The sequence below is a fragment of the Protopterus annectens genome, chromosome 9.part0, assembly GCF_019279795.1.
Source record: "Protopterus annectens isolate FY-2018-M chromosome 9.part0, PAN1.0, whole genome shotgun sequence".
Lineage (NCBI taxonomy): Eukaryota > Metazoa > Chordata > Ceratodontiformes > Protopteridae > Protopterus > Protopterus annectens.
Window position 1 is genome coordinate 640,278,416 of NC_056743.1, and position 20,736 is coordinate 640,299,151.

Genomic DNA, 20,736 nt, shown 5'->3' on the forward strand with positions numbered 1-20,736 from the left:
TCCAAGCCGAGATGGTCGGTCTGCTCACAGCTTTCCCCAGGGCACTAGAGTGGAAGGAGACAAAGAGTTGGTCAGATTTCCTAAAGGGCCTGGTTTTATGAACATAAAACCTTAGTTGTATGTGGACATCTAGGGAATGAAGTACTCTCTCACGATCCCCCTGCAGCTTAGGGAAGAAGGTAGGCAAGTGGATGGCCTGGTTCAAAGATAGATCATTCACTACTATGGGAGTGAATGACAGGTTAGTCCTGAGAGTCACACTGTCCAGGTGGAAGATTAGAAAAGGTGGTGTAGCCATAAGAGCTTGCAATTTTGAGTCCCTTCTGGCTGAGGTTAGGGCTACCTGTAAAACAAACAGTTTCCCATGTGCATAATTTTATGGGAGCTTTGTCTGCTGGTTCAAAGCGGGTTAGTGTGAGTTTTTCTAATACACAGTTAAGGTCCCGGAGGGAGGGGAGGGTTTCCTGGGAGGTCTCAAATGCAGTACACCCCTTTTAGGAACAGTTTAGTGGGGAGTCTGGATGCCAGGGGAGGCTGAAGAGGAAGGCAGGCAGAGATATCAGACAAATGTACTTTCACAGATGAGTATGACAGCCCTGTCTGCATAAGTTCACACAGATATCCCTCTAATCCTGTCTTACCTGTGTGAACTTATGACAGCCCTGTCTGCATAAGTTCACACAGGTAAGACAGGATTAGAGGGATATCAGTTTCCAGAGGGTCCAACTGTCTTTTGCAACACCAAATGGAAAACCTTTTCCACTTAGAGTGATAGGATTTCCTTGTGTTAGGTTTCCTGGCCTCCTGCAGGACAGTGAGCACGTCCTCGTTGTATAGGTGTCTGAATGAGATCAGAATTCTAACCGCCACAGGGTGAGGTGCAAGGATTTCCACTGTGGGTGTATCGGAGTTCCTTGTTCTGTGTGATCAGGTCCACTGAAGGGGAAAACTTATGGTAATTGTCCTTGGACAGGTGAAGAAGAAGAGGGAAAGTACAGTTTTGTACCTACCATAAATGTTAGAGTGTTCACACTGCTGCAGTCATTACATTTGGGTTATCTGCCGTCAGGCGGTCCCGCAGTTGGCCAGAGTTCCAAAGTCTTGGTCCAGCATCAGTTGCCGTCGCTTCTTCCCTGACGTCTGTGCACCAGGGGTATACAAGATGTATCCGACGCCATTTTCTTCAGTTTTTCTTGCCCCAGATGTCAGGTGCCCCCAAGTAGGTAGGCAATACATATTGCTAATAAAACATATATAAAAAATAAAAAGAATACCTTCAGTTACAAGCAAATACACCAGAAAGGTTGTATAGGATAGAAAGGTATAGATAAGCCCAGCTAGGACAGAGGGGATGGAGGGAGGGTAACCTGAACTGCAGCAGTCACTCGAACATCTACATTTATGGTAGGTACAAAACTGTACTATGTTCATAGTGTTACACTGCTGCAGTCATTACACTTCGGTAGAATCCCAAAGCTAAGGTTGGGTGGCTGGTCTATAAAGAGTTAGGCATGGCTATGAGGCCCTGCAGAACTACAGTGGCAAATCCTGCTCTGGATTTAGAGTAAAGAGGCAAGTGGGTAATGCTTGGTAAAGGTGTGCACTGAACTCCAAGTTGCCACCTCCAAAATTTCCTTGGTTGGTACTCCTCTGAGGAAGGCTGTTGAAGTGGCTGTTGCCCTGGCAGAATGTGGCCTAACGTTATTAGGGACTGATTTTCCATGCTGTGTGTAGCAGTAACAAATACAGTGTCCTATCCATTTGGAGATGATCTGCTTTGAGATAGCCTTGCCCTGTGATCCTGCAGCATATGCTACAAACAGTTGCTCAGTTTTCCTGAAAGCTTTTGTTTTGTCCAAGTAGAAGCATAGCTGCCTGTGTATGTCCAAAGAGTGCAGAAGTTTCTCCCCTTTATTCTGGAGGTTTGGATAAAAAGTTGGCAAATGGATGGTTTGGTTAAGAGCCACACTAGATACCACCTTTGGCATGAAGGTAGGGTTTGTCCTTAAAGAAACCCTGTCCTGATGAAACATTATAAAAGGTTCCACTACCATTCATGCCTGTAGCTCTGAGACTCTTCGTGTTGAAGTTACTGCCAGGAGCAGAGCTGTTTTCCATGATAAAAATTTTAGATCGGCTGTATTGGCTGGCTCAAAAGGTGGTAAGGTCAGTTTTTCCAAAACAAAATTGAGGTCCCACGTTGGTGTTGGTGCTCTCCGGGGCGGTCTTATGTTTTTAGCCCCTCTGAGGTACTGCTTTAGCAAAGGATGAGAGAATAAAGGAGGATCCGTGTTGTAATGAACTGAAATGGCAGAGGCGTGGATCTTAATTGATGAGAAGGATAGGCCTTTGTCCAGCATCTCAGTTAAGTATTGTAAAATCTGAGGAATGTTTGGGACAAGAGGGTCAAGGCTTTGAGCCTGGATCCAGGCACAGAATCTCTTCCATTTTTCTGAGTATGATTTCCTGGTGCTAGGTCTCCTGGCCTCCAAGATGACATCCATAACAGCTTTAGAGAGAGGTGTTACCTGTTTGACTAATGAATCTGCCATGCAGCCAGGTTTAGGGTTTTGAGCTGACCGTGCAAGATCGGATTGTTTTGTTGAGTCAGAAGGTGTGAAATTTGAGGCAAAATCCATGGTGGGCCTTGAGCCAAGTTCTTTAAGATTGGGTACCAGTGCTGGCGTGGCCAGTCTGGAGCAATCAGGATCATCTGTGGTTTTTCTTGTCTAGCTTTTAGGAGTACCTTTGAAAGGAGAGGCAGTGGTGGGAAGGCATAAACTTTTAGGCTGTTCCAGCTGAACGAAAGAGCATCCACTTTCCATGCTTGTGTGTGGTAAGTCCTTGCGCAGAATTTTTGTAGTTGGCAATTCAGTGGGGAGGCAAAAAGATCTATGTCTGGGCACCCCCATTTTTGCGTTACCATGCTGAAGATTTGTGGATTCAATTTCCATTCGTGAGGGTCCATGATATTTCTGCTGAGATAGTCTGCCAGAGTATTTTTCTTTCCTGGCAGGAATTGTGCTTGCAGATGAACTTGATAAGTTACAGCTGTGTTCCACAAAGTCATGGCTTGCCTGCATATGGGATAAGAATGAATGCCCCCTTGCTTGTTTATGTACCACATTACTGTGGTGTTGTCTGTCTTTAATAATAATTGTCCTGGATGCAGAAGGTCCTTGAAAGCTGTTAGGGCATTTTGAACAGCCAGCATCTCTTTTTGATTGATGTGAAAATGCATTTGGTCTGTGGTCCACTTGCCCTGAATACATTTTCCTGCCATGTGTGCTCCCCAGGCGTAATCCGAAGCATCTGTTGTTAGAGTCTGCCTGGCTGTGGGTAGAGTAAAAGGCTGACCCCTGTTGAGGTGACATGCCTGTGCCCACCATCGAAACTCCTGTTACAGGCAGGGAATTATTGGTATTACTGTTTCTAAACTGTGAGAGTGTTGAGTCCAAACACTTTTTAGGTACCATTGTAATTTCCTCATATGCAGTCTGACATATGGTATTGGTAGTATGCATGATGCCATGAATCCCAGGGCCTGCAGAATTTTTCTTGCAGGGAGATGAGACGTCTTTGCCAGCAATTGAAAATATTGAGTCAGTTGTCCTTGTTTGTCTGGAGTGAGATAAGCCATCTGGGCCGTTGTATCCAAGCTGGTACCCAAGAATGCTATCTGTTGTGAGGGCACTAGTTTTGATTTCTTTTCGTTTACTGTGTACCCTAGAGAAATTAGCAACCTTTTCACAAACGCCAGATGCTTTAGAAGAATGTCCTTTCTCTCTGCTTGAATGAGGCAGTCGTCCAGGTATGGATATATTTGAATTCCTTTTTGTCTGCAAAATGCAATTACCGGTGCCAGGCACTTTATAAAGACCCTGGGCGCAGTAGATAAGCCAAAGGGCAGTGCAGAGAATTGGTAGTGCATTGTACCAGCTTTTAATCTGAGGTATCTTCTGCAATCTTGTTTGATAGGGACATGCAGGTATGCCTCTGAGGTCAAGAGTAATAAGCCAAGACTTCTTGCCCAGCATGGGAAGAAGCTCCTGTAGAGTCAACATTTTGAATTTCGGAACATCCAGGTAAGTATTTAGAGTTGAAAGGTCTAGTATGGGTCTCCAGGCCTTGTCCTTTCTGGGGACCAGGAAGAGTCGAGTAAAATCCTTGTCCTTGTTCCTGCTGTGGTACTTTTTGAGTAGCTCTCATGTCCATGAGGGCTGAAATTTGTTTTTGAGCCTCTGCCCATTGATTTTGTGTCAGGTTTGGCATTCCCTTTAGCCTTGGTAAAGTGTGAAAGTGGAACCTGTAACCTTGAGACACAATATTCAGAACCCATTTGTCTTGGGTGATTGTTTGCTAATTTTGAGAAAAAAGTGCTAGTTTCCCCCCTAAGGGGGCTGCCAAAAGGGAAGTGCTTGGCATACGAAGGGGGAAGTCATTGGGACTGTTTCCTGTAAGGTTGAGACTTGTCCTCACCTCCTTTTGGGGTTGAGGTACCCCCACTGTCGTTGTCTGTGAGAGCCTTGGGGTTGAGATCTGCCTCTTGGGCATCTGCCTCTCTGTGGCCTGTCTGACACTGGAAAGGACCAATTCTTTGTAGGCCAATTTCTGCTAAATCGAGGTGGCTGTACCTTGTAAGAAATCTTTGACTGTTTGCATAGATTTAGCTTTATCTTCCATTTTCTTTAACACCTCCTCTGCCTTAACACCAAACAAGGTATCATGCTGTAAAGGAGCATTCAATAATTTTGCCTTAACCTGGTCAGGTAAACTCTGTTCTTTTAACCAAGCATGTCTTCGAATCACAGAACTTGTAACTGCGGCTCTACAAGAGGCCTCTAAAGAATCAAAACCACATTGCAGAGTATGTTTTCCCACCTGTTCAACTGCATGCAACAAATCCTGCATTTCTTTATAGTCAGGAGCTTCTGAGCTTTAAGCATTTTCTGTTTTAACTGAGCCATTAAATATTGTTGGTACTTAAGCATGTGAAACTGGCAATTTAAAGCCCTTACTGCTAAGATTGCAGAGGTGTAAACTTTCTTCCCCCATCGGTCCAATGCTCTAGAATCTCTGTCAGAGGGGACTGGATTTTTTGCAATGGAAGCCTTAGGACCCTGGGACATGGTTTCTGGATCAGCAGAAGGGTTTTTATAAGGAAACTTGTGAGAGTCAGGGACTCTATAATACCTATCTGGCTTGGCTGGAGCAGGGGGAAAAGAATCAGGAGATAAGCTGGATTCAGAGAACACATCATTCACAATATCTAACACAGGCGGAATAGCAAGGGGCCTGTGCTGAAGCAAGAAAAGGAAGTCCCTAAGCCTTTTCTTGGATTCTGAATAATCCTGACTTTCCCAATGGAAATGCTCTCTCACGGTATGTAAAGTTTCCCCGAAAGAGTAATCCTCAGGAGGAGAGGCTGAAGGGATAGATTCTTCAGCATCAAAGTCCTCATAGGGGGTAGAGAGTATCCCTGGTCTGAAGAGGAATCAGAGGAAATGGAAACCTGATCATAGGAATCATAGCCTGTATCCTGCCTAGGCCTTTTCTCAGGAGGGGGATGGGAACCCCTGATTAGAGTAATGAGGTCTTCGGCCATTTTGAGCATCTGTTTCTTAGGCATGGAGGACTGTCCTGGAGAATGCTGTACTTGCTTCTTTGTCTTTAATGGTGTTTTTGTCTTGGCTGTTGCTTTAATGGCAAGTTGTGAAGGTCTGAAAACACCCTCAGAAGCCGATGCCTGCTCAGCGGCTCCGGACCCATCTGAGGGATTAGTTTCCGTAGGCCTAATACCTTGAGTTTCCAGAGGCCTGGTTGTCTCCACGTGGGAGTCAGAGGCGGCCTGTGGCTCTGAGGTAGCGGGCATCAGGGGCTGCGAAAGCGCCTCACTGAGAACCGGCGACTGGCCTAGAGGAGGCTTCGTCAGTTTTGGACCTCGGATGCTTGTCTTTATCCTTGTCTTTGCGTTTATGAATTGCGGTCATCGGTTGTTCCGACGGCATTATATAATTGAACCTTCGGCCAAAGTAGTGCAAAGCAAAATCAAAACATCATTTTATAGTGCGTTTGTTAAATCTAGCACAAAACCGACAACTATGTCGTGATCAGGGCCTAGGCATGGAATACAGTAAGAGTGGAAGTCCTTATGAGGTATTTGCTTCCCACAAGAAATACAATTATTAACTTTTTCTGACATTGGTCTAAGGCAAGAAAAAAGTTTCCCCAACAGGGTACTTAGATTTATTGAAGACTTCGGATCTGAAATTCGACTTCGAAAATCTCAGGAGTTGGCCGACCGGCACTTGCGAACAGCTTTTGCTTCGGGCACCGCGCGGCAAGAAAGACAGAAGAAAATGGCGTAGGATGCATCTTATATACCCCTGGTGCACTGACATTAGGGAAGAAGCGACAGCAACCGACACCAGACCAAGACTTTGGAACTCTGGCCGACTGCGGAACCGCCTGACGGCAGATAACCCAAGTGTAATTACTGCAGCAGTGTAACACGATGAACATCCAGTGCTGTCTTGGCCAGTAGAGGGTCACCAACAAGATTTTGGTTGAGTCCTGCTTAACTCAGCAGAACCCTTTGTATCAGTGAAAAGGGGGGAAATGCATACACAAATTTCCCCTTCCAGCTCATGGAGAAGGCATCTGTTAATGCCTTGGGGTCTGGTGTCCTGGTGCAGTAGCCAGGAAGCTGTCTGTTTATGGAGGAGGTGAACATGTCCATCTCTGGAATACCCAACTTGTGGACCACAGTCAGGAAAACATCGCTTTGCAGCATCCATTCCTGGTTGTTTGAGGTGGCTCTGCTTAGGTAATCTGCTGGTTGTTGTGCAGGGATGGGATGTAGGCTGTCTGGAGGGTGATTCCCTGTGTGGTAGCCAGTTTCCACACTTGCAGAGCTAGTCTGCATAGAAGGTAGGATTTGGTCCTTCCCTGCTTGTTGAGATACCACAGGACTGTGGTGTTGTCTGTGAATATCTTTAGGGGGTCCTGCTCTAGGTATGGCTGGAAGGCCTGTAGAGTCAGAAGAATAACCCTCATTTCTCTCAAGTTTATGTGGTCTTGTCGGAGTGCATTTGTCCACAAACCTTGTACCTTCCTTGTCCCGAAAGTCGCTCCCCAGCCCAGGTCTGAGGCATGTTGTGTTCATGGTTTGGGAGGGAGAGGGTGGTTTGCAGAGGCAGACCTGGGTTTTGGACTACTTGGGCTACCCACCACCTCAGCTCCGGATGTAGGCAGGGGAGTAATAGGATCCTGGACTCCAGTGGGTGGGAGTGCTGGGTCCACACCAACTGGAGATACCATTGAAGTTTCCTCATGTGCATCCTTGCTAGGGGCAATATGGGGATGGTAGTTGTCTTTTAGCCTAGAAGTCTGAGAAATTGCCTTGCAGTCAGTTCTGTTGATTGTATAGCAGAATTTAGGTGGTTCTGAAGAGATACCACTTTTTCTGCTGGAAGAAAGGCCTTCATGAGGTCTGTTCTAATTCTGCAACCCAGGAAGACCATATTCTGTGCAGGGTTGAGGTGGGACTATGGGAAATTGATCAAAAAATCTAGAGACTGGAGGATAACCAGAAGGTCCTGGGAATGACTTAGAAGAGATTCCCCGACTTTTGCCTGGACTAGGAGGTAGTCTAGGTAAGAGAATATTTGAATTCCCTTTTCCCGGCAATAAGCAATGACTGGGGTGAGGCATTTTGTGAATATCCTGGGTGCCGTAGAAAGCCCAAAGGGCAAGGCACAGAACTGAAAGTGATATGGGCCCACCAGAAACCTTAGGTATTTCCTAAAGGTAAACTTTTATAGGTATGTGAAGGTAAGCGTCCTTCATGTCCAGGTTTACCATGAACCCTTGTGGAAGGATGAGTGCAAACAGAGTGGGTAGGGAGAGCATCCTGAAAGTAGGGACCTTTAGAAAGGGGTTGAGGTGAGACAGGTCTAGAACTGGACTCCATGGACCTTCCTTTCTGGGTACCAAAAAGATTCTGGAATAGAAACCTTTTCTTTTTGCTTGAGCCAGAACTAGCTCTATGGTGCCCTGCAGGAATAGGGTTTGTAGCACCTGATGAATGAGGGGTAGTTGACTGGGTGGGGGCTGAGGGATGCCCATTCTTGATGGGGGCACGATCCAGGACATGAAGCAGCCATCGTGCAGGATGGGCAGGACCCATTTGTCTGTGGTAATGAATGACCACGCAGGGAAGACAGTGAGAGAAACTAGTAGAAGGGGGGTGTTGAAATTTTGGCAGGCAGTTAGACACTAACCGCCCTATCAGGAAAGGAAGGCCTTTGGCTGGAAGACTGAGATGGCCTAGACAGAGGAGGCTGTTTTCTAGGGGGTCTTCTAGACCGGGGAGCAACAGGCCTGGAGGATTTCTTAACAAATTGGGTCTTGGACGGGTATTTCCTCTGGAACTTAGGAACAGGTGAGAGCAGGATATGTTTCAAGTCCAGTAATTCTTTACCTTTCTGTTGTAAAGATTTGAAAAGGGTCAGCCACTTTTTCACCAAAAAGTGATGAGTGGTCCAAAGGTGCGTCTAGGAGTTCGGCCCCGAAATCCTCTGGGAGAGGCTGCAGTCATAGCCATAAGTATCTCCTTAATACTGAAGCTGATGCAGCTGACCTGGCTGAGGCTTCAGCTGCATCATAGTTAGAACTAAGGGAGTGTCTATTGACTTGAGAGATGACAGCCATCAGGGAAGACAAGGAGGCTTTGGAAGCAGAACCGCAGATGTCTTCTAACTCTTTACAGGCTTTGTCCAGGAGAGCTAAAGAGTACTTGGTCATATGTGTTTGGTAGTTTGTGGCACTAAATAAGAGGGTGGCCAAAGTATAAATTTTCTTTCTCAACCTCTCCATGGTCTTACTGTCTTTATCAGCTGGGAGGATAGTAGTGGTAGGCAGCAGTTTGGAGGCCCTGTCCATAGAGATGGAAATAGTAGCGGAGTCAGCAGAGGGGGCATTGAAGGAGAAATTTCTCTGTCTCAGGGACCTTATACAACCTGTTTGCTCTCCGGGGAGCTGGAGGCTGGGAGTCTGGGCTAGCGGAGGTTGTGGCAAAACCATTCAGAAAAGCAGGCTGGATGGGAGGAACAGCAGAAGGACTGGGAGTGTCCATTTGAATAAGGTTATAAAAAATTTTCTGAACATCAGACATATCAGAGGATTGCCACTTAAAGTGGTCTTTCATTTTATTGATAGTTTCCCCTAAGTAAGATACTCTACAGGGGAATTGGGCTCAACAAAGCCCTCCTCAGGAGAACCATATCCCAAGGGGGATGAGATCTGGGAGGAGTAGGAAAGAGAATCCTCAGAGGAGTCAGACAATCCCTCTTCCTCAAGCTGCTCTACCCTCCTTTCCTGGGTAGGAGGTCTGGGACTAAGGAGGGGAGGAGCAGTTGCAAAGGATTCTGCTGAAGGCCTAAGGGCCATAAAGGCATTGAATAAGCTCTGGCTGAAGGCCTGCCAATCTGGCATGCTTTCAGAGGTAGGGGTAAGGTGTCTTGTCTTCTGTTTTTTCTTCAAAGGCCTAGCCGGAATCTGGCTTGGAATAGGCTTAGGGTCACTGATCAGTAGAGCGGAGGTGGCGTCCAGTGAACTCCGACTGAAAGCTGGTACCCCCGGCGTCTAGACAAGGCACCAGTAAATCCTCTGTAGACATGTCATCCACTCAAGATTTTGTGGCTTCCTCAGAGGTACCTGTATTGGCGGATGCCGGATTCTCAGGCAAGCTAACCTTGGCTACAGAATGAGGTACAGCAGACAGAGGCGCAACGGAAGAAGGCAGCAAGGATTTGGCCTTCTTAGGTGGTTCGGACAGGGTGTCGGGCGCAGCCTCCATTCCTAGCGCTAACTGTGTCAAGCACTGATTTTCTAAGTAGAGGTTTAAGGCTTGTAAACTGTAGCGGAAGGTGTTCGGGACAAATGAACAGCAAACAGTGCAATCCTCATGATCATGTTCCCTGCCTAGACAAAAGAGACACTGGTCATGCGTGTCTGTGGGGAATCTGCCAACCACACTTGCATTTGCCCTTACCAGATAAAATTAACAAACTATAATAAACAAGTAGGACTGAAAGAATCCCCAACGGGGTACTTAACGGAGTCTTTTTCGATCAGACGTCTACAAGAAGCAGGAGCACCTGGCAATAGACTGGCGGCTGAAAAGTTCTGAGGGCTGGTGTGTGCAGACATCACTTTTATGGCCCACGTTCCAGCGGCCACATCAGACACACCTAGAGGGACTGAAAATCTTAGGAAAGATGGCCGGTAGAAATGGAGAGGAAGAAGGATAAATCCACATGTAGAATACTGCAACAGTGGAATAGAAGGACATCCTTATGTTCATAAACCTCTTTTTTTGCTACTTTAGTCATTTGAGTTCCAGGTTCACAATGTCTCTTTCTTCATAGTAAAACTTCGACAGTTTTTTTCTAGGTTTGAAAACTCATCTCATCTAAATATGACTGAAGTGTTCTAAGATCATATTGTTTTTACTGCCTTAAATTTATAGCGCTAATCAATACTATTTGCCAGGGTTGGGTCCAAAACACTTCAAGCATTCTGAATGGAAACTTTTAGCTGCAAATTCTTTATCACAGGTCACTTACTAATGAGGACCAATATTACTTGGAAACGCAAGCAACCAGTCTCACAGAAGCAGAAAAGAACAAACTTTATGGGATGAATCAATAAATGATACCACCATGAAACAGGCCTGAAATGGAAAATAAACTAGGCAAACAGAAAATGCAGTCCAGCAACTAATGCTCTTGAAGCAGTGAGAAGAAATTATACAACTAAACAGCAATACACCTTTCATGGCAGTTATATTTCTTTCAACCACATGTCCGACACCAGCCCTAGCCTTGGCAGGGTGATCAATACAGCTATGGAAGAACTAGCCAAATTGCCACAGCTTTGCTGACATATTAAACCCTTATGTTTTAATTTAGTTTTGCAATAAACTAATGACCATTCCAGGGGGAGAAAAGCACTGCTATGGCAACTTTTATCGGACATCTAAACAAATGAGCAACCTTGTGGCACCGACTCTGGGCTAGTAATCAAGGAGCCTCAGACCTCACCACTGACATTGGAGAGGGATGTTCACTTGGAATACAAATGGATACACTCAGTATTTCCAGATGCAGACCTCTCTGCATCAAGCACAATTTCCCTTGGGAACACACAAAGCCTGGGGTCTGTGTTTCTCTCGGTCTCTCTCCCCAGGTCCTCAAATAAGGCTCCCCACTGGCACAGCTGTAGAGTTGAGTCCTCAGCTAGGGTTCCAAGCAAAGTCCTCCCACATACTCTATGTAAAATCAGTGCCTTGTATCCCTGCTCCAAGCAGCTGACACACACACACCGACAGACAGACACACACACACACACCGACAGACAGACACACACACACACCGACAGACAGACAGACACACACACACCGACAGACAGACACACACACACACCGACAGACACACACACACACCGACAGACACACACACACCGACAGACAGACACACACACACACACACGAGCGAGACAGACACACACACACACGAGCGAGACAGACACACACACACACGACAGACAGACACGACACACCGACAGACACACCGACAGACACACGCACACACAGACAGACACACAGACAGACACACAGACAGACACACAGACAGACACACAGACAGACACAGACAGACACAGACAGACACAGACACAGACAGACACAGACACAGACACACACAGACACACACAGACACAGACACACACAGACACAGACACACACACACAGACACACACACACACACACACACACACACACACACACACACACACACACACACACACAGACACACACACAGACAGACACACAGACAGACACACAGACAGACACACAGACACACGGGAAAGCCTGGCTCAGATTTACTAGCTATGTCCCCTTCTGCTCAGACTATAAGATAGTTTCACTGCCACAAGAACCCCTGCCAGCTAATTTAAGGCTCTTACAAGGATACCCAATTATACTGTCTACAATTAATGCTAATACAAATGGTAATGTTGACCAAGCAGCAAGACTTTCAGGAGTAGCCAGAGTTATTACCAAATAAATATATACAAATACTCTCAAAGCTTAAACATTTTATAAAAGAACCAGCCACAATGAAAAGTTTAAATATATTTAATAATAAAAGAATAAAAAATACTAAATATCTATTTAAAATAAACACCAGAGTTTCAACCACATGAAATATTAAAATAACACAGATGAATCGATTCACACAGATACAGAAAAAAACAGTACTTAACTAATCTCACTACATTTTCTTGACTAATCTAAAAAGTTATTATTCCCTGGTTCATTTGCTAGAGCAAAGCAAGATGAAGTAGGTGAGGGATCCTTCTAGGTAAGGTTCCAGGAAACAGACAGCTCAGTCTGACTGATAGACTTCTCAATACAATATTTAATTATTATTTAAGGGATAGCTGAATGACATCACATCTTGGTCATCTGACTGTTTCCCACACTATCACCAACAATAGAAGCTGCCAGGATTTCAGCACCTATGTGTTACCATACACAAAGATCGAGCTTTGCTCAGATCTGCTGCAGCTCCTGGAAGGCATAAAACAACTTCAAACCTATAGCCTTCCAGAGTAGCAATTAGATCCCTGCTAGAGACAATAAAGAAGGCTTCCTAATACTTGGTTTCCCAGACGTTTTGACACTGGCTGCAACCAGAACTACAAGATACACTCTTTATTGCCTAACTTATTTTCAATGGCCGAAAGACGGTAACCATGTCATTTGTCAAAGAACGGCAGGGGGAGGGTACCACTGGTGGACCAGCGGATACCAGCAACCATCTGAAGGAGGTTAATGTCCAACATGCAGATGAGTCAGTGACTGATGATACCTGAACGAGTATTAACCAATCAAAAGATCCGAATCATCGACAATGTTGACATCTCTGAAGTGAAGGGAATAGTAAGGAGAGGACCGGATGCACATCCGAAAACCAGCAAGACAGATGTGACCCACGGTATTCACGTGCTCCTGTTACCCATCCGAAAGAAAGGAATGGGTGAGAGAACTCTGTCAAGGAGGAGGGAGTCAAAAGTGAAGAATGGAGTTGCAGGAAGATTCAACAAATTGCTCCCTCCAATGAATATGCGGGAAAGACATAGGACATTGATACAGAATATATCCAATAGAACACCGAGTGAACCAGAGATATCTGTGCTAATGAAAGGTCTGTCTTTTGTTCCAGCACATGAAGTAGATCTTGGACAGACCATGTTGGATACAAGACTCTCGGCACAAAACCTGCAATTAAACACTATTTACTCTGGTAAGCAAGCCGCTAACATGTTTAAAAAATCCAGTGATTTTAATCCAATTTTAAATGCTAGTTTGGAAGTGTTCTGTAATGTCTGTGAAAATTATTTAACAGAAATGTTTTACTACTACTTAAGGGCAAACGTTTTAATTTAAATAGATATGAAATGTTGGCATTGAATAGACTAAGTCAGGATGATAGCATTTCCATCTGCCCTGCAGATAAGGGTGGGACTGTTAGAATGGATACAAGTCACAAGTCACTATAAATTAACTATCAGTAGGATACTAGCACAGACTAATACTTATGAAATGAATGATAAGAACAACATCTATGACATTATACGGGATGTTACTTTCATGTTGCAGGATTGTTTAGTAGAAAGACTCATTACTGAAGATTTGTTAATGTATTGAACTGTTGAAAAACCTATGGGTCCTGCGTTTTAGGGTCTCCCAAAGATCCACAAGAATGCAGTTGATCCCCCATTCAAACATAGTGTGTCTGGACAAGGGTGGCTCACTGAGCCACTGTCAATATATGTGGAAAAACATTCAAGGCCAGTAGTTAATGAAACTAATTATGTTTCGACGGACACACATTTTTTATCAGATCTGTTTTTGTGCTGCGAAAATGATCCGTTAAGCAATTAATGATTCATTTATTACTATGGACATTCTTTTCACTGTGATTCTGAATCAGAAAGGGATGGAGATGATGAAACTTTTCTGTTAGTTAATAGTAGGTATGATGTGAAACAGATCTACTTTGCTTGTTTTTAGAAACTATATTGGAAAATAATGTGTTTATGTTTGAAGAAAGATATTATAGACAATGCACAGGGGTGGCCATGGGGACTACCCTATGCAAACAGCTATACCAATAGCATTTTGGCCAAGTGGGAAATGATTTATTGCTATATGACAATACATTTACTCCTTAGATAAAGAGTTCTACAGGAGGTTTGTTGACTACGTCTTCCTCTTGTAGAAGGGTACAGAAGAAATGCTCTCTAAATTTATAGATTATTTACACAGTACCAATGGCTTTTTACACTTTACTATGCAGGTATCTTATGATGGCATTAGCTTTCTGGACATCTACCTCGAGACAGGGGAATTGAACCAGATTATTATGAGTAGATATAAGAAAGACACCCACAAGAATCACATCTTATATAGCAACAATCATCACCCCCAGCATGTTTTTAGAAATATTATTGGGGGGCAAGGAATGAGGATTTCAAGACTGCATTAATAGCACTGTCAGTTTTGAAGCAGCACTGAATGATTTAAAAGATGACCTGATGCAGAGAGGGTCTAAGGACTCTGAGATTGACTCGGAGTTCTGTAAGATGAAAGATCATAGGGGAGGGCCTTGCTAGATCCAGGGATGAATCATATGGACGAAGCAGTGATCAAAATTCAAGTACCCCGATATGTCTTTATTTTTTCAAATAATGTTGCTAATATATGGGCGCGCCTTCGTTGAAAGTTGTGCATCAGGGCTGGTAACTCGGCATGTAAAAATCCACTACCAAACATTAGCGGACCGGAGTTCCGCTGTGGCGACCCCTAACCAGGATAAGCCAAAAGATACAAAAATGTTGCTAATATATGCGAGATTATAAAAAGGAATTGGCTCATTTTATTGACGGATAGTGATCTACAAGATTTTACAGGTACAGAACCCACATTTACCTTTAAAAATAAAAAGTCTCTTAAAAGTCAGTTATGCTATGGACTTAGGAAGAGGTTGGGCAATTCTCATATTAGGGGCACTTTTGCATGTGGAAGCTGCATTTTTTGCAGCTTCATTAATATGAAAGGTACTTTTAAGCATCCCAGCACAGGCAGAACTTATGTGTTTAATGTTTTAGCTAACTGTCAGACTAGAAATTTAGTTTATCTAACCCAGTGTGAAGTGGGCCAAAGTTTTTATACTGGCAAAACTAACAGGACTTTGATGGAGAGGGCTAGAGAGCATGTTAGTTGCATCAGGCAGTTAGTTACACAATAAAAATAATTTGTCTAAACATATATTATATACTAACAGCCATCACTGCTTTAATTTTATGGCATTTGATTATATGAGATTAGGAGACATTTCTAATAAGACTGCCAGCAGAGAATTTGATTGGATTCTGCAATTACAAGCAGATAAGCATAAAGGGCTTCGTGGGAAGGTCTCTAAGACCAGCCCTTGGTAGGAGGTTGTTCAGGTGAAATAACCCTGATTTTATTAAGAATATTCATTCATTGGTAGAATTTGATTTGAGCTTGTACCATTTACTTAAATGTATGTATTATGTGTTTTATGGTCTGAAGAAGCCAACGTCAGTGAAAGTGCTCGCCGTATTGTTTTGTCTCAATGGACTTTTATTAAAGTTGTGCCTTTACCTTTGCCGAATTGCAGTGGCTCATTTCACTTCCATTTACAATACAAACTTTGGTTTACCATTGAATTATCTCTTCCAAGGTTTGTTTTTATATACATTTTTCAAAGTTAGCTGGGACTGAGATTAACCCCTTCGCTTCCAGTATGCTCTGTTAAAACATGTACATTTAATTCAGTTACAATACAGTCATTTTTAGCAAAAGCAACTTTACAAATCAGTTTTGTACACAAATAACATACAAGTCTTTAAAAAATTTAAGCTAGCTGTGCTGGCATATGTTACACTTTTACTGGCTACTTCTCCTGGCATGGCTTGCAATACCTCAGATCATCACAAACATCATTCAAGGACAATTTTTTTTATTAGCTTTCACTAACTAGGACTTTCCAATAAAGCTGTGAAGTCCCATTTTCAGTGAAGCCCAAGAAAGAGAAACTCCAGACATAACAGTCAACACAATAAATTCATTACATAAAAACATATACCAGACCGAAAACAGTACAGTGATTAAAATGTTCAAGAGCAGAATCAGTATCAGTACAGCAGGCATAGTTAAAAGTCATGCCTTGGTCAAAAGTCCTTAAATGTTTACGGCAACAGAATATTTTGAGATTCACCTAGGGCACCATGTTTCTATATAGTAACATCTAGAGGTTGGCATAAAAGTAATAGCAGTTTAGGATCCACTGCGCTCCCCCCCACAAAAAAAAAAAGTCTTACCAAGTTGTAAAGCAACTAAACAATGCAAAGAATTAAAAGAAAGGGTACTAACCATATCAAAGCTAGGCTTGGGCATGGTCTTCCTCGCTCTGTGTATTTTTGGTCTTTCATGCATTGCTGCAGCAGCAGCCGCAGCATCAGCCATAATTCCAGAGACCTCACCTGAATTTCGACTACTAGGCAAGCTCAACAATTTCATTGCCAGACTCTGGACAGCATTTGATGATTTGCTGGTGCTAGTGAGTGACATCTTTGCCCGACTACTCCCAATCATCTTTGTGGGAGAGGATGGGAATGTTTTGGCAGCATGACCTGCAAAAGTGAAACAGAAACCAATGAAAATTCAAGGTGGATCCAACAACAGCAGCCTAATGGCAAATGTAAATCTACAAATATTTTCACACAAAGCAGAACTGCGTATATAACGGATTGGGGGATAAAATCTAATCTATGTAAAGTACTCACCTTCTTACTAGTTTCAAGGGCATATTTTAAAACAAAACCATATCCTACAACTTAATGTGACCACAGATGTGTGAATTCATAACTGGAATTTCAGCAGTTGAAACTGGCATCACCCTTAATGTCAATGTGCCTCTGTGCATCTTCTCAATCTTTCTAGTCTTCACTTTTCTGCTCTTTAGCTACCAAAGTCAACTCTCGGACAATAACGTTACACAAAAAAACTAGAGCCATCAGAATGGCAAAACTCGTAAAAGGCAATGGGGGCAGGCGGGTGTGGAAGGTCTATAGATTTGCTACATAACACACCATTAAAGTCCATCAGAAAGAGTACCTTAACAAGACTATTTAGTTTCACACAGACTGGAGTTTTCCTGAGAAATGTGAATTGCAATTACCCATAAATACTCACTTTAAGACCAGTTTCTGATATAAAGAAAATCTTGGCAAAAAGAAAAAAAACTTCTCTCCTCCCTTGTTCACTGCTGGACCAGAAGAGTACAGTTATTTATCCTACTTACCTGTAAAATTAGATGTTTGAATTCCCCACTGCCTCAATGGCATTTTGGGCTTTCTGCCAAGGTAACCCAATATTGGCCAGCTTTCAAACGCTCAGACTCCCCCCCCCCTCCTTTCCACAACTGATTGACTGAGCGTTACCCTGAGAGGGAAGCCTTCAGCTGTCACAGGGAGTGTTTAGGCTTTTTCAGTTCCACAAAAGCAGGAGAATCAAGTATCTGAAGCCAGAATCATCTAGCAAAATTAAATTCACAGCCAGTCACAATACTACATAGAAACCAAATCCAACAAATGAATCAAAAAGGTTGAAATCCACCTCCAGTCTGGGAGAATATGGAGTAGTGCAGCTACTGTGGCAGTGAAGCATTCAAACATCTACTGTTACAGGTAAGCAAAAGTACAGAAAGGAACAAGGACAGTCAGCACCATACCTGCCATAAAATATCAAGCAAAGCAGAGAATGGAGCAGTACACCGAACACTCCAGCAGCCTTAGCTTGCAAACATAAGATTTTCTAATTGCAGTTTTTTTTTGCCTCCTTAAATACATGCTGCTCATCCTCAAGGAACAAGTACCTAAAAGATAACAAAATAAAATCCAGACAGTCGGCTGCAATTGCTCTAAGTTGGAGTGCACCATTTGCTCCTGATGCTGTAAGACCAGATTCAGTATGTGGGGAGGCTTGAGATAACTGCCCTTCATCAATTCCATTAAAAGAGAACTATTTTTTCCTGCACCTACAATCTTGATAATTGGGGGGGGGGGATACTTAGGTAAGCAGGCTGAAATGGCTGACAAAAGGACTTTAACTTAAGAGTATGAAAGTTCTGATTTTAGGAGGTCACACAAAGGCTACAACCTGAGTTACCACCACCTGAAAGAGGCTTAGTTGCCTTTGCAGACACCAACTGGAGAACCTTTTCCACTCTGATAAATAGGCTCTCTTGGTAGGTTTCCTGGCCTCCTGCAGGACAGGCACCACTCCCTCTGTGTAAAGGTGTCTGAAAGTGATCAGATGTTTGCCACCCACAGGTTAAGGTTGAGGGTTTGCAGACGAGGATGGATGAGAGATCCCTTCTGTTGTGTGAGAAGGCCCTCCTTGTGAGGCAACTTGTGGTGATTACTCTTGGCAAGAGATAGAAGGGGGAACCCATGCTGCCTTGGCCAATAGGGGATCACCAGCAAGATTTTTGGCTTGTCCCTCTGAATTTTCAGCAAGACCTTCTGAATGACGGGGGCATATAGGAACAGCTCCTTCCATGAAACTGAAAAGGCATTCACTTTCCATGCTTGTGGTGAAGGAAGCCTGGAGCGGAATAGCTGTAGTTGTCTGTTCTGAGAAGAGGCAAATAGACCCATCTGTGGAGTGCCCTACTGGTGGACATCCCTGTGTAACATCCATTCGTGATTTGGAGACAAAGATCTACTGAAGGCATCTTGCTGATGGTTGCCCTGTGATGGAATGTATACCGCCTGCAATGTTACAGAGTGGCCAATTCCCATGACTAAATTGCCTGTCTGTAAATAGGATCTGGTCCTTCCCTGCTTACTGATGTACCACATCACTGTGGTGTTGTCTGTGAAGACTTGTAGAGGACCAGGTGTATGAGTGGGAGAAAAGACTTCAGGGCTAGGAGGAGATTAGCCATTTCCCTCACATTAACATGTTTTTTTCTGGAGGGAGGGCTCCCATGGAGCCTGTACCTTGACTCCATTCATGGTGCCCCCCCAACTCAGATCGGAGGCATCTGTGTACATGAATTGGACTGCCTTGGGGGGCTGTAGGTGAAGACCTGGATTCTGGCTTATTTTTTGGATCCACTATTCCAACTCTTTTTTCAGGCAAAGCAGGAAGGGCACTTGAGTGTCCAGGGGGTGATTGTGCCAGGACCAAACAGTTTTCAATTATCACTAGAACTTCATGTGCAACCTGGCAAGGGGCAGCATTGGAACAGTGGTTGCCATTATGCGTAGAAATTCTGTGGCTGAGATGTGGATGACTAGAAGTAGGCCTTGTAAAAAGTTTGTTAGAGAGGTGACCTTGTCTTGTGGGAGGAAGGCCCTCATCAAGTTTGTCCTTATTCTGCATCCCAATCTTTTCTTGGGATGGGGCGAGGGAGGACTTCGTTATGTTCAGAGTAAACCCCAGACCTCGAAGGAGAGGCACAGTGAATTGCAGGCAGATGTGCCTGAAGAGTGTTCATCTTTTCGGCTTGAATGAGTAGATCATCTAGGTATGGGTAGATCTGAATGCCTTTTGGTTCTGCAGAAGGCTACAGCTGGAACTAGGCACATTATGAAAACTCTTTGGTGCTGTAGACAAGCACAAGGGCAAGGCAGTAAACTGACAGTATGAAGATGGCACAGCAAAATGGAGAAATCTCCTGGAGTCTGGGTGAATGAGGATACGGATAAAAGCCTCCTTTGTGTCCAAAGTGGCCATGAAGCCTCCAGGTGTCAAAAGTGGAAGAACTGGTCTGTAGGGATAGCATACAGACCCTCTCTATGGTGCCCTGTGATAATAAATCCTGGATGATCTGGGGCATCAGATGAATTTTTTTTTTGGAGGTAGGGGGTATACCTTTTGGTAATGGCTTTTCCTGCCAGGTCATAAAGTGCTCTTTTTCCACTACTGATAAGACCCAGCAGTCTGATGCGATGTGTTGCCATAGGGGGGAACAGTGAGAGAGGTGGGTGGACAGGGGGAGATGATGGAGGGGATTTGGGTAGTCGCACATTGTTTGGTTTGTCTGGAAAAGGCTGCCCGGGTATAGATTGGGAGTAGGAGTCCTAGGGGATGAGAGTTTCTTAGCTCCTTTCCTATGCTTTGAGTAAGACGTGAAAGGAGCAGGTGCTTTCCTAACACCACCAGGTTTAGCAGGGTAGTTCCTGTACAATTTAAGAACTGGGGATACCAGAAGATGCTTCAGGTCCTGCAGTTCCTTGCTTTTTTCCTGCAAACTTTTGAATAATTCAGCAGACTGCTTGCCAGAGAGGAACTTATTGTCCAGAGAAGCATCCAGGATCTTGTTCTTGAGGTCATCAGGGAGGGGTTAAAGTCTGAGCCAGGAGCACCTGCACAATACAGAAGCAGATACGGCTGATCTGCCTGCGGCTTTGGCAGCATTGTAGCTGCATTTTATGGAATGCCTGGCTACCTGTGCTACAAAGGAAAGCTTAGAGGCAACTTGGGGCTTAGTAGGGGAATTAGGCATGGAAGAGAGCAATGTAGATGCCTGGGAAACTACATCTAGAGCATACTTTACCACAGGTCTGGTA

At 44.1% G+C, this 20,736-nt stretch overlaps 1 protein-coding gene across 3 annotated transcripts in view; it reads right to left on the reverse strand.

Annotated features, from left to right (window-relative positions):
- EHMT2 (euchromatic histone lysine methyltransferase 2) overlaps nucleotides 1-20,736 on the reverse strand; it is a 1,701,692-nt gene that overhangs the window by 1,550,469 nt on the left and 130,487 nt on the right. For all 3 annotated transcript variants that reach the window (XM_044083219.1, XM_044083218.1, XM_044083217.1), the window contains exon 4: nucleotides 16,529-16,788. In XM_044083219.1, coding sequence (XP_043939154.1) covers nucleotides 16,529-16,788 — 260 coding nt within the window. The remainder of the gene's footprint in view (nucleotides 1-16,528; nucleotides 16,789-20,736) is intronic.